General features: G+C 49.8%; 1 protein-coding gene across 3 annotated transcripts; it reads left to right on the forward strand.

The window, feature by feature from the left end:
• The first annotated feature begins 6,900 nt into the window (after positions 1–6,900).
• Positions 6,901–11,156, forward strand: Foxa2 (forkhead box A2). Of its 3 annotated transcripts, XM_048455539.3 has the most exons (3): positions 6,901–7,186; positions 8,139–8,208; positions 9,200–11,156. In XM_048455539.3, the coding sequence occupies exons 2-3, from the start codon at positions 8,140–8,142 to the stop codon at positions 10,511–10,513; spliced, it is 1,383 nt and encodes a 460-aa protein (XP_048311496.3). In that variant the 5' UTR covers positions 6,901–7,186; position 8,139; the 3' UTR covers positions 10,514–11,156. The 3 variants fall into 3 exon arrangements, with proteins under 3 accessions (XP_048311496.3, XP_048311495.3, XP_048311497.3); XM_048455538.3 differs by lacking the exon at positions 6,901–7,186 and having other exon boundaries at positions 8,057–8,208; XM_048455540.3 differs by lacking the exons at positions 6,901–7,186; positions 8,139–8,208 and adding an exon at positions 8,566–8,756.
• The last annotated feature ends 1,825 nt before the right edge of the window (positions 11,157–12,981 follow it).

Raw genomic sequence — 12,981 nt, forward strand, 5'->3', positions numbered from 1 at the left:
CCTGGAGATTTTGAAAGTATAGACTTATCCATAGAACCTTCTCTGATGAACAAGACCAAGCACTGACATCACACCTTCCATCTAAGCATGGTGTGATCAGTCAGCTCTCTTAACAAAAAAAAAAAAGAGCCCTCTTGGGTGATTTAATAACTGGACGTGAAAAAGACAGCTAATAAATAAGTTTGCACTTCCTGCCCAGTTCCACCTAAATGTTTGAAAAGTACATTAGTATAATGTCTTTCCTAGCTTTATTAACCCCCAATCCACCGACACAAATGAGCTGACTCCTCAGTGACTCGCATTAGTTCCTCCGGTGCATATAAAAGCATTGTATAAATAAGAACTTGCCCGCAGAAGTGTTTTGCTTTCCTTATGGAGGTTCTGACATGAAAGGAAAGAGTTCTTCACAGAAAAAATACTTCACTCAAATTCTCACAATGGAAAGATGGTCTTACCACTGACAGCAAAGCTCATTGCAGCTGGAATAAGAGCCAGCAGCAGCCTGAAGCCTTCCATTTTTCTCACCTCTGAGGCTTCAGTTTCAGCTCCTAAATTTTTCTTGCTGTGCATGTTAGAAAATATTTGGATGGCCCGCCGAGGTTAATGGGAGAATTTGCTGTGATGTCTAAGAATTCAGTTAGACTCCTTCTCACACAATGACAAGCAGTGTGGCTTCAACATTGTGTCACATTTTAGGGAAGAGATTCTTTGTCCCAGTAGCCTTCAAAAGAGCCCTGGGATTCCTCCTGGGTGAAAAGGCAAATGTCATTGGAAACTCAATAAACACGCTTGTTCTTGTCAATTTCTCATCCTTTTGATCCTTGCATTTTGTTTCTTAAATGTATATTAGGATGAGGATGAGGATTAGGGCTCCTGGCCTATGCTCAGGGTCAGACCACCACCCAATGCCCGCCTGGATTCCCTGGGCATCTCCCTTAAGGAACAATGGTAAAGGGATCCCGTTCTCTGTGGCTGTTGACTAAGGTAGTAGCAGTGGACTCTTTGATTCTGCTCTTTCTCCATACTTGGAAAATATTTATCAGTGCTGCAAACTGATAATTGCCATAGATCCCCTGTCTTTCCAGTCAACCAGGGAGGTCCTTGTCTCCGGAAAGCATGTTCGGGGCGGGGTGGGGGGGGGCGGAGGGGAGGAGGATGTGCGCGAGCTAACAATGCACCATGGGGGAGCTCTGCTTTGGAACCCAGCTGCCTATAGGGTCCCTTTCCACAGTTTGCGCACTAGTGATACCCTGCAGAACCTAACCAGGGCAGTTAAGGGAGCTCTCTGGGAAAGCGAGTGTGCAGGTACTACAGAAGTGGCAGAAACTGGAGAGGGGCCTCCAGTTCTCATCTTATCACATGACATCTCACTACCTGCTCAATACCGACTGCAGGAATCGTGACAGAAATGGACCCACAGGGCTGAGACCACCTGTGGTCAGTGGACCAGCCCCTCGGCCCGTCTGCAAGGAATGCTAAATCTACCTGCTGAAGCAGAATCTGCATTTTAACAAGATTCCCTGGGGGGTATTCCTATGCGCATAAAAAGTCAAAGGGTGTGTGTGTCTCAACCCTCATTAATTAGCCCAGTGTCAGTGGGGCCCTGTAATTTGGTAGCACCCTTAGAAGCTGCATTGGGAAGGCTGATCCACTATCCTTTGGCTGGGATTCCTTTGACAAGTCCAACTGAAACAGCTAACACAGACACATGTATCACAAACGCTTAAGCCCAGCATTCATCAAACCTGACAAGTTTCTCAAACCAGTACTACCCCAGAGCACATCCTTCCTAAAGTCAGAATTCAAAGACAGGAGTTTATATACTTAGTTGTACAGCACTTGTCCAGCGTGGCTCTGAGTACAATCCACAACATCATCACCTCGACCGCCGTAACCAACCAACCAAATAACAACGACAAAATCCACAAAAGAACAAACAAAACCCAACACTTTAATAAACACCAATAGACATCAGTAGGCAACAAAGTAGCATTCACAATGTGGAAAGTGACGCCACATATGATAAGGGTACAGTGTTGGAGAACCCATCATCACTTGGAAGTTAGTCTATTTTTTGTCACCTAAAAGACTAGTTTTGAATGGAAGAATATAGATTTTTTCCACTTGAAAGTTCCTGGATCATTGTTGGAAGGAATCCTGAAAATGTTAAGAGGTTGGAACATTTTTTTTTCTCCTTTACAGGGTTTCTCTGAGTGGTCCTGGCTGTCCTAGAACTAGGTCTGTAGACCAGACTGGCCTCCAATTCAGAGATCCACCTGTCTCTGCTGGGATGAAAGGCATGTGCCACTACTACCCAGCTAAGGTTGAAACTTTTAACAGAAGAGAAAAAGGAAGAACATAAGGAAGGACTCGGGATTGGTCTCTACAGACAGGTGGTGTTCCCTGTGTGTGTACCACCTGAGTCAGAGCTCATTAAATATTTGCCAAATGGGTAGGAATATATAAGTTCCCCTTCCCTTGTCACTGTTAGTATTGAAATAAGTTGTGCACAGCTATTCTGAGTTTATACCAAGGCTCTGCATGACTTTAAAATTGAAACAAAGATGCTAAGACCACTTCCCAAGTCTCAAAGTTGAATTCCAGGCCTTGCTGCCCTGTGCCAGGTCTCTACACTGCTCAGTGCCTTGCTGCTTCTTACTTGTTGGGAGGACATTTGCCTATCCAGTAAGTCATCCATGGTTCCATGGGTCTAATGGACTATCTTCCAGGTTAGCTACACAGAGAAAAGAAATGGCCAGAGCATGTGAGCGACTTCCCAGGACTGCAGTCCTTCATGAAGTTCACTGTTCACTTTGTTGGCAGGAACATCTGCGATATCTCCCAATACCAGCCTGCGAATGGTTGAAAAGCTCCCAGGGCCACAGATGCAGGTGTGGTCCTTAGCTGAGATCTTTTTCTCACATTGCTCTATTAGTATTGCTATTAAAACGTTATCATCTTTTAGTTTTATCTTTTCCAATTATTTCAATTGCCTGCTACAAGAGCCTCATATACCAGAAACATGCTAAAAGTGCTAGAATGATGAGCCAGATGCCAAGCACATCCCAGGAATACTCCTCAAACTCTTGACCCCAATGGACAGAACACTGACTTTCAGTACTGAGCAAAACAGATGTCAGTGCAGTGTGTAACTAACTGCTCTACTAAACTGCCGAGACAGCCCATAAATGACAAACATTCATAACTAACACCCAGCCTCCAAACAAGCTCTAGGTGCAGTAAAAAGGCAGGGAGAGGAGGGAGAGAGGGGTCTGGGTGTAGAATGAATTTGGCTGAACCTTAACCCAGATCACACATAGTCTTCTGTCCCCTGCTCTGAAGTAGGACCATGCAGGGAATGTCCCCTGTGGTGGACATCAATATCTCTTCATTTCCTCTCCCTGAAGAGCAGAGTCCATCTGCTGATACCAGCAAGGAAGATAAAACAAAACAGTTTTAGCAAAACCAGAATCAGTTAGAAGGATGGCTTTTCCTTACTGTTCCGGTATGAGAAACGAGTGACTAACTATACAAATTATTTTTCCAGGATTTCCTTAATATGAGAATTAATAACCTTATTGAGTACTTCGCCATAACACAACAAATATAATAAAAGAGGATGCAACAGTGAAACAATATATAAAATGATGTCACCACTCTGCAGAAAATGTACATTGGAGACACCGTTCTACAACCCAAATCCAGTCCGGTTTTGTTTTGTTTTGAATTCATTTATTTTTTTTTATTTTATGGGCATATTGGTGTTTTGCCATAGGTATTGGCTCCCCTGCAACTGGAATTACAGACAGTTGTGAGCTGCCACATGGGTGCTGGGAACTGAACCAGGGTTCTCTGGAAGAACAGTCAGTGCTTTTAAGCACTGAGCCATCTCTTCATTCCCTTGTTTTATTTTTTGATGCTAGAGAATGAACCCAGGGTCATGCTCACAAAAAGTACCTTCTCCCACCGAGTTATGTCACCGGTTCCATCAAGGGTACTACATATTTATCTTATAATTATTCTATCCCTGTTCACTCTTTCCCATAGATCTCCCAAGAGACAACACAGCTTATTAAACTTGAAATCTTACTTTTGTCCCACCCCACTTCTATAGACATTTTTTTTCTGTATCTTTACAGAAGAGTACAAACTATTAACTCTTTTCTTCATTCATGCATGTAAATATCCTTTGATGACGTGTTCATGGCTAATTGACTTTTAATGTACTCCCCATTAACAAGTGTTTTGACTCAAAAAAAAAAACTATGAGAATCACAGAAGAGGATTTGAAAGTGTTCACAACTGTTACATAGACGAACTCTGGGGGTCTGATTTTTAAAAAAATAAACTTCAGAAACAACAACAACACACACACACACGAAAAGTGAGATGTTACCTATAACCTTTGATATATTATATAAACTCTCTACATTGAGATTTGGGGTTCACCCAGAGAATTCCATCGTGTTACATAGGGGGAATTCTGTTTAATGATGTCCTAGCTAGCTTCATTGATAGAATCTTTGGGGAGCAGTTTTGCTATGGGACACTGGATATCATTCTCTCCCCAACGACAGCAGAGGTAGCCAAGATTTGAGGTCAAATTAGAAGGCCCCCTTGCCGCCGGCCCGACGTCCAGAATACAAACAAACCTAGGAGCAGTGGCTGTTCATAAGGAAGCTAACCCCGCCGCTATGCAGGACTGAAGAAAGGGAGAAAGGAGAGGGTGCAGGCAAAGGAACTCTTTGTGTGGCTCGGCCCCAGGTGAAGTTTAGACAGTCGGGGATCAGAGTAGACATCTGTGTGTAGCCGGAGCTCCCGAGAACTTTTTCCTGGAGAGAGGCACCTGGGGCAGTTTACAGCATTCCAGCCTGGAACTCTGGTGCCAAGGTTCTGAATAAACCTTTAGAAATCGCAGCCGCTCGGGGAGGACCAGCGTAAGCGCCACCAGGAACAAGCGCCGGCAAAGCCCTAGGCGCGGGGAGAGAGAGCGCGGGCTGCCAGAATGTTTCCCCTCGTTTCGCAGCTGGTTGGGCGCCCGGCTCTCTGACTGCTTACTAAAAGCCAGCGGCTGGTGATTCTTGGAGGGTCGCAAACCTCAAACTCAAATGTTCCAGGTGGCGTCATACGCAGACAGACCCTTTCTCGGAGCTAGGAGACAAGGGGCGGGTTTGGCTTGCACACAATTTCAGGGACCTCCAGGAGGTGCTCTGGGAATGGAGATGGGGTGTGGGACCAGAAGAAAGAGAGCAGTGGCAGGAGTTGCCCGGTTAGGAGCCCTAGGATAACTTAGGACTTGGGCTTGACCCCGTGAACCTCGCGGCCAACAGGGGGCGCCCTGTCACTGTGGAAGTTGGAGCTTATCGCTCCCGGATATCCTGAGATCTGAGCACTCCCGACGCTTCAGGTGAGGGTGGGAACTCTGGAGGAAACGTGCTTTGCTCTGCGGACCCAATCTCCCAGCGTTTAGTAGCTAATTTTAAAAGGTGAATAATTTCTGGGGCCGAATTTCAACTAGAAGCACATAGAGTAATGCAGCCCACAGGCTTATAAACATCCTGGCATTCAACAGAGATGGGTGGAAGAGACCAACGGTGTGTGGTGTGGGGGGGAGGGTGTGTGTGTGTGTGTGTGTGTGTGTGTGTGTGTGTGTGTGTGTGAATAAACCAGATTGCTGGTATCCCCGCACTGGGGAGGCAGAGGCAGGCGGATCTCCGAGAAAAAGCGCGTTCCAGACAGACAGCGCTGTTATACAGAGAAACCCTGTCAAAAAAAAAGGGGGGGGGGAGGTTGGTGTCTTGAGTTTCCTATTTGGGGCAGGGAGGTCGGTACAGTGCTTCAGCATTTAAGATCTCTGTGGACAGGACAGGAGTGCTGAATCGTTTAAGGGTGTGTGTGTGTGTGTGTGTGTGTGTGTGTGTGTGTGTGTGTGTGTGCACGCGCGCATGCCTACATTTTTGCTTTGATTTTGAAAACTTTTATAAACAATATGTGTACCCTTCTTTTCCTGTGAACAACTCACCATCCTTGTGAGCTCTGGGGGAGATGCTGGGGATCTGATCTCTCTGGGTTCCCTGTAGTCACTAGCTGGTCAGATTCACCATTCAGCAGGAAAGTAGGTCTTGCCCTTGGGGTATCTTGCCCTGCACTTCTTCAGAGGACTTAACTTGTTCTGTAAACTGTCCTAACTATACGTTTCAGTAAGAAACTGTTGATGCTGCATCTTCAGTCCAAAAGGATGTTGACCCAAGAGACTTCTTCCTCTACCAATCCTCTAGGTTGCCCCTCCAGTCTGATCCTCATTCCTGCCTGCCACCTCTATCCTCTACCACCCCCAATTCCAACTCTAGACATTTGGATTTGAGCCAGAGACCAGCTGGTTCCTATTTTCTTCACCTCTGAGGTGGAAGAGTTCAGGGTTGTAGCCTTCCATTTCAGTCACATTTTCAAAACCAAAAGTGTCCACATATAAACGCTTGCCTTCCGGACCCTCTACGACAAAATTTTGTGTTACCGTAGTCTTGGTAGCAAACGATACACATGACATGTTCTATTGGTTTTTGTTTTGTTTTGCTTTCTGAGACAGAGTTTCCCTGTGTAGCCCTGGCTGTCCTGGAATTCGATCTATATGTAGACTAGGCCAGTCTCCAACTCAGAGATCTGACTGCCTCTGCTTCCCGAGTGCTGGGATCAAAGCACCACACCCAAGTGACTTTTTTTTTAACACTCATAAAGTCGAAGAAAATAGGAACTGAAAATTTCAAATTATATAAAACCTTCCCAGCCTCGGCAGGCAGAGAGACCGCAGAGCCTCCCGAAGTCATCCCATAAGGCCTATTATTGATTCCTTTTTCTCTCTCTTCCCTCCTGCCCTACCCCCACCACTGCCCTGTTTGTTTTAGTTACGAAATGCTGTTGGGCACCTTGGATTTAACTGAAAAGTAACCTTGAAACACCGAGGCCCGAAAGTCAGAGGCAAATCGCAGCCTCCCAGGCGTTGACTGCAACTAAGCGGGGCTCTCCCGGCCGTCCGGCCGTCCGTCTGTGGTGGGTAGCCAGAAAAAGGTCCGAGGTAGCTGACAACCAAGGCGGCCCGACCATGCGTGTCCTGCGCGCCTCCTGAGGCCGCTCCAGGACTTAACTGTAACAGGGAGGGGCCTCCGGAGCAGCGGTCAGCGAGTTAAAGGTGTGTACACTGTTTTTTTAAATAGGGCAGCGCTTAACAAATTGGCTGTCACCTGCTTGTTGTTTTGACAGGGAATGTGCGCCGAGAGTAAAGAAAGCCGGGATAAATAAATCTGGCTAGTCTCGGCTCTGCGGGACACCGAGGCTGTACGCACCCTCGGATTGATGCACCGGGAGCTTTGGGAGAAGAGGGTGGGGGGGATGGGGCAGAAGCAGGAGTCCAGAGCTTCTCCAGGGGTAGCCTGATCCCAGGTCTCTGGGTCCACGGAAGACTCCCCGTGGACGCAAAGAAAGGGACACCACCGGGGTGTCCGCGCGTCTGCTTGCAAGTCCCGGTCTTAGGGGTGCTGGGGACAGCGGGAGCTGGGCTGGCTCCGGGCGCGGAGCGGCAGGTGCGGAGAGCCGTTCCGGGCTTCCTCTCACCTAAGTGTGAGCTGATTATTCAAATGGGCTGCCCGGGGTCTGGGGATTGGAGGCCTGCGCCAGCGAGCCGCGCTATATCACCAGCCGCCCACGTCACTGCGGCACTTGTCCGCTGCGCGGTCCACACCTCCTCCTCCCCCTCCTCTAGCTCTCCCCCCGCCCGCCCCCACGCCGCTAGCTTCCCGCCGCCTTCCGGCAGCTCGACACTGCCAGCCTTAGCCTGCACCGTCAGCCCCGGGAGCGCGGCGACGGAGGGCACGCCCGACGGCACGGCTCGGGTTCCGGCCTCCTAGGTTCTTTGGCCCCCTCCTCCGCCAACCACCTTCCCGCCCACTCCCAGCTACCTCCCGCGGCAGGCCGCGGGAGAGAGAGAGGAAGTGGAGACGAGAGAGAGGGAGCGCGAGAGAGGGCGGGAGGGAGGGGACGGTGCCTTAGCTGACTTTTTTTTTTAAGAGGGTGGGGGTGGGGGCTGATTGCTGGTCGTTTGTTGTGGTTGTTAAATTTTAAACCGCCATGCACTCGGCTTCCAGTATGCTGGGAGCCGTGAAGATGGAAGGGCACGAGCCATCCGACTGGAGCAGCTACTATGCAGAGCCGGAGGTAAGCGCTTGCCTTCGCCGGGGAAAGTGGGGTGGTAGGTATCTTCGCGTCCCCAGCCTCCGAACGCTCCCTTCACGGGCACCCGACCCCCCCCCCCCCCACCTCTAGCCTTCCTGGACAGCCGCCTTTTCCGCCCTCCTTCGACTCAAATGGGTCTCTTTTTTATACGACACACTGTTAGCCTTGAGATAATATTAACTTTGTGATCAAATATTGACTTGCGGCGCCTCCAAATCCTCTTCGTGGCCGAGCCACGCACTATCCTAACAGAGTTATGTTTGGCAGCGCGCGGCTGGGGAGGGGTGGGAGGTCGGCTGGCGAGGGGGTGGGGAGCTGAAGAAGAGAAGGTGGGTAGGAGTTGGGGACAGAGGTGCAGGCAAAAAGTCAAAGAGAGTGGACAAAGAGAAAGAAAGTTGAGCCGGGACACTAATAGTTCCTAGCCGAGTTGGCGGTCCCTTGCCTATTCCTTCACGCAATGCCTCCAACTACCCGCGGACTCTGCGCAGACACTGCGCTTCACTCCCCTGTGACTGAGGAATGGGGTCTCGGTATGAAGGTCCAGAATAGGGACACTGAGACTATTTCCACTTGAGACTGCCCCAGTGACGTTCCAAAGGTGGCTTTTGGCGACCAGGGATTGCAACGGAGATTTCCAGCCTTAGTATGCTATCCAGGGGGTTTGGGGAGTCCAAGAGAGTAAAATACACTTGCGGCTCCTGACTTAGTGGTGGTCCCGGGCACCGATGTTCTCGAGTCTGGGCAAGGAACGAGCCACAAGCCTAGAACCTAGTCACCTCTCCTAGGGCGAACACCCGTCCGGCTCGCTTTGAGGCACAGAGGACTTGGTGTTGGTGGACAGGGGACCCAGGGAAAGAAAGAGATTCCCCAAACCCTCCAGGAAGGCGGAGGACTGGATCCAACTGGTGGGTGGGAGGGTCTGGCACGCTCAACTTAGGTGCTAACCTGTCTCCTCCCCGGACTCTATCCGTAGGGCTACTCTTCCGTGAGCAACATGAACGCCGGCCTGGGAATGAACGGCATGAACACTTACATGAGCATGTCCGCGGCCGCAATGGGCAGCGGTTCCGGCAACATGAGCGCGGGCTCCATGAACATGTCATCGTACGTGGGCGCTGGAATGAGCCCGTCCCTAGCTGGCATGTCTCCGGGCGCGGGCGCCATGGCGGGCATGAGCGGTTCAGCTGGTGCGGCCGGCGTGGCGGGCATGGGACCGCACCTGAGTCCGAGCCTGAGCCCACTCGGGGGACAGGCGGCTGGAGCCATGGGTGGCCTTGCTCCTTATGCCAATATGAACTCTATGAGCCCCATGTACGGGCAGGCGGGCCTGAGCCGCGCACGGGACCCCAAGACGTACCGGCGCAGCTACACACACGCCAAGCCTCCCTACTCATACATCTCGCTCATCACCATGGCCATTCAGCAGAGCCCCAACAAGATGCTGACGCTGAGCGAGATCTACCAGTGGATCATGGACCTCTTCCCTTTCTACCGACAGAACCAGCAGCGCTGGCAGAACTCCATCCGGCACTCGCTCTCCTTCAACGACTGCTTTCTCAAGGTGCCCCGCTCGCCGGACAAGCCTGGCAAGGGCTCCTTCTGGACCCTGCACCCCGACTCGGGCAACATGTTCGAGAATGGTTGCTACCTGCGCCGCCAGAAGCGCTTCAAGTGTGAGAAGCAGCTGGCGCTGAAGGAAGCCGCGGGGGCGGGCGGGGGTGCAGGCAAGAAGACCGCTGCTGGGACCCAGGCCTCGCAGGCTCAGCTTGGGGAGGCTGCGGGGTCGGCCTCTGAGACTCCGGCGGGCACCGAGTCCCCCCATTCGAGCTCTTCCCCTTGTCAGGAGCACAAGCGAGGAGGCCTGGGAGAGCTGAAGGGGACACCCGCCTCCGCGCTGAGTCCCCCGGAGCCGGCGCCGTCGCCAGGGCAGCAGCAGCAGCAGGCTGCAGCCCACCTGCTAGGCCCACCTCACCACCCAGGCCTACCACCCGAGGCCCACCTGAAGCCGGAGCACCATTACGCCTTCAACCACCCCTTCTCTATCAACAACCTCATGTCCTCCGAGCAACAACACCACCACAGCCACCACCACCATCAGCCCCACAAAATGGACCTCAAGGCCTATGAACAAGTCATGCACTACCCTGGGGGCTATGGTTCCCCCATGCCAGGCAGCTTGGCCATGGGCCCAGTCACGAACAAAGCGGGCCTGGATGCCTCGCCCCTGGCTGCAGACACCTCCTACTACCAGGGAGTGTACTCCAGGCCTATTATGAACTCCTCCTAAGAAGAAGGTTTGCAGGCCCTGCTAGCTCTGGCCACTGGGAGAAGGACCAGAGAGAAGAGAGGCTGCCTGGAGACTTTGGAAAAGTGGGAGGAAAAAGTAGCCACCACACTTCAGGCCCCAAGAGTGCAGTCTCACCCAACTGTTTGTGCCCCTAAAGAAATGGGCCACCATGGTGATCTGTCATTCTAAATAGAAAAGGGGATGGAAATATATATATATATACATATACATATATAAGCGGTTTTAAATGAGCCTTTGGTTTCCTCCCTGTAGACGTCTCCTACTCAAGGCACCTGCAGATTCTGATTTTTGTTGTTGTTCTCTATTGTTGATGTTGCAGGGAAGTCTGACTTAAAACGAAAACTTTTGTGACTGACTTGGTGTAAAACCATGTAGTTTTAACAGGGAACCAGAGGGTTGTACTGATGTTTAAAAAGAGAAAAACAATAATGTAAGAGTCTGGCGTAAATGACCAGGAGAAGGGAAAAAAATGCATCCCATTCTGGACATGGTGAAATCCAAGTCTCGGGTCTGATTTAATTTATGGTTTCTGCGTGCTTTATTTATGGCTTATAAAATGTGTGTTCTGGCTAGAACAGCCAGAGTTCCATAAATCTATATTAAAGTGTTATTGCCGATTTTACCCTTTGGGTCCTTTTCTTCTGCTCCCCTTTCTCTCCCCCCTCCCTTTTCCTGCTGTCTCTTTTCCTGCTGTTTTTCTCCTTAAAAATTAAACAGATTTATAAATTATTGCAAGAGAATGGGAAGGAGGTGGGGGTTTGTTGTGGGGCTTTTATGGAAGGCTGAAGGTCAGTGTTTCTGTTTACCTAACATTTTATTTAAATATCAAAGTTGAATGAATTTTCCTGTAAGCACCACTGCTGAGTCCTAGGAAAGTCTCCCATTCCCGGTTTGTCCACCTAGCCACATCCCCATCTTGCCTCCTGAAAAATGCATGTTCAGAGTGATTCGGAGACAGTCCCTAAATAATGCAGTAACTACATCAGTAAACAAATCAAAATTGTTCATGGTCACCTTTTAAATTTTGAGATTTATACAACTAAACATTGCAAAACACTTAAATCTCTGATGGACCATCCAGCGTCTTTACTCAAATCGACACTTTTTTTTTTATTAAGGTGCAGAGATTGAAGACAAGCTCTCATTATGAAGACCAGATGTTGGTCATCCTCCTGTCTCTGCCTCCCCAGTGCTAGGATTACAGACCTGTGCCCCTGAGCCCAACTAAAAGTCCAATAGTGTTATTTGTAAAGCCACAACAACAACAACAAATGCTTCCTGAGTGCACCTATCTTAATTTTCCACCTGAGTTACTGGAAGATGTGCTGCTGACCAGGCCCCTGAGACTGGCCATGCTAGGAGAAAGGCAGAATTTTACATATGTTTGCTTTTTTCTCTCTCTCCCTTTTCGCTAGTCATTGTGTCTAGACCGGATTTACAGCCTTTTGGTGCAGCATTTGACAACTTCTGGCATACAACCCCCTTTACCTTCCTGTGGACTTGAGATCACCGTCTCCAGTCTGTGACACCCCCCCCCAACACACGCGCGCGCGCGCGGACACACAGACACACACACACACACACACCAGCTTGTCTCACCCTCTCCTTTCACAGGTGTTATCCTGGTGTTGGGAAACCTTGCTAGCCTGAAAATTATGAGCCAGCTGATGTGGGGAAAGATTTTAAATATGGTTCCGGAATTGGTTTTAGGTGCACAGCTTAGGGTAACCTCCAAATCCCCTTTTATAAAGCTATATGGAGGGATGGGGGGGGGGGGAGGCAGTGAAGGGCACCTTGAGCAGCTTACCAAATGACTCCACTAGTGAGATCTCAGTGTCTCGAGATTGGTGTACCCCTTCTACCAGCTAACCTTTGTGGCCCTGACAAAGATCTATTAGCTCCGAAGTTCAGATAGACAAGCCAGAATTGTGGTCCAAGGGCTGAATGGGTATTTTGTGAGTCTCTGGGAAAATACAAAGACTCCCCCCCCCCAATAAAATCTTATCAATTGTCCCATCTCTCTCCAGATGCTCCAAATTGACAGGTAACTATAACTCTAGTGGGACTGAGCCTTGCAAAGGGAACCTCCTCACAGGGGCTTGTATCTCCTGCCCAGCAAGGTTTGTGGGCTAGGGTAGGAAACAGCTTTTTTTTTTCTCCAGAAATGAGGCCATTCCCATGGGAAGCAAAAACAGTTTCGTTGTTTAAAAACTCAAGTAGCCATCAGAAGTGTTTCTAACCTCCGGCTGCTGCTTAGAGCTGACATCTGGCTATTGCTAACTATTACAACCTAGAACGTCTGTCTGTCCCACAAGAAACTCAGCCCAAGATCTCTGAGATCTTCCTGACACCTGGTTCATCCCTTTCCCTCCTCCCCACGTCTGGCCTTCTCTTGCGCTTGTGCTTGTGCGTGTGTGCGTGCGTGCGTGCGTGCGTGCGTGCGTGTG

Source organism: Myodes glareolus, chromosome 10 (assembly GCF_982192425.1).
Source record: "Myodes glareolus chromosome 10, mMyoGla1.1, whole genome shotgun sequence".
In the NCBI taxonomy this organism is placed as follows: domain Eukaryota; kingdom Metazoa; phylum Chordata; class Mammalia; order Rodentia; family Cricetidae; genus Myodes; species Myodes glareolus.

Excerpts from the sequence above, each read along its gene's own strand:
- Foxa2 (XM_048455538.3), top strand. The coding sequence starts at position 8,122 with ATGCACTCGGCTTCCAGTATGCTGGGAGCCGTGAAGATGGAAGGGCAC. Across the intron at positions 8,209-9,199 it reads GCTACTATGCAGAGCCGGAG|GGCTACTCTTCCGTGAGCAA; the intron begins GTAAGCGCTTGC and ends CTCTATCCGTAG.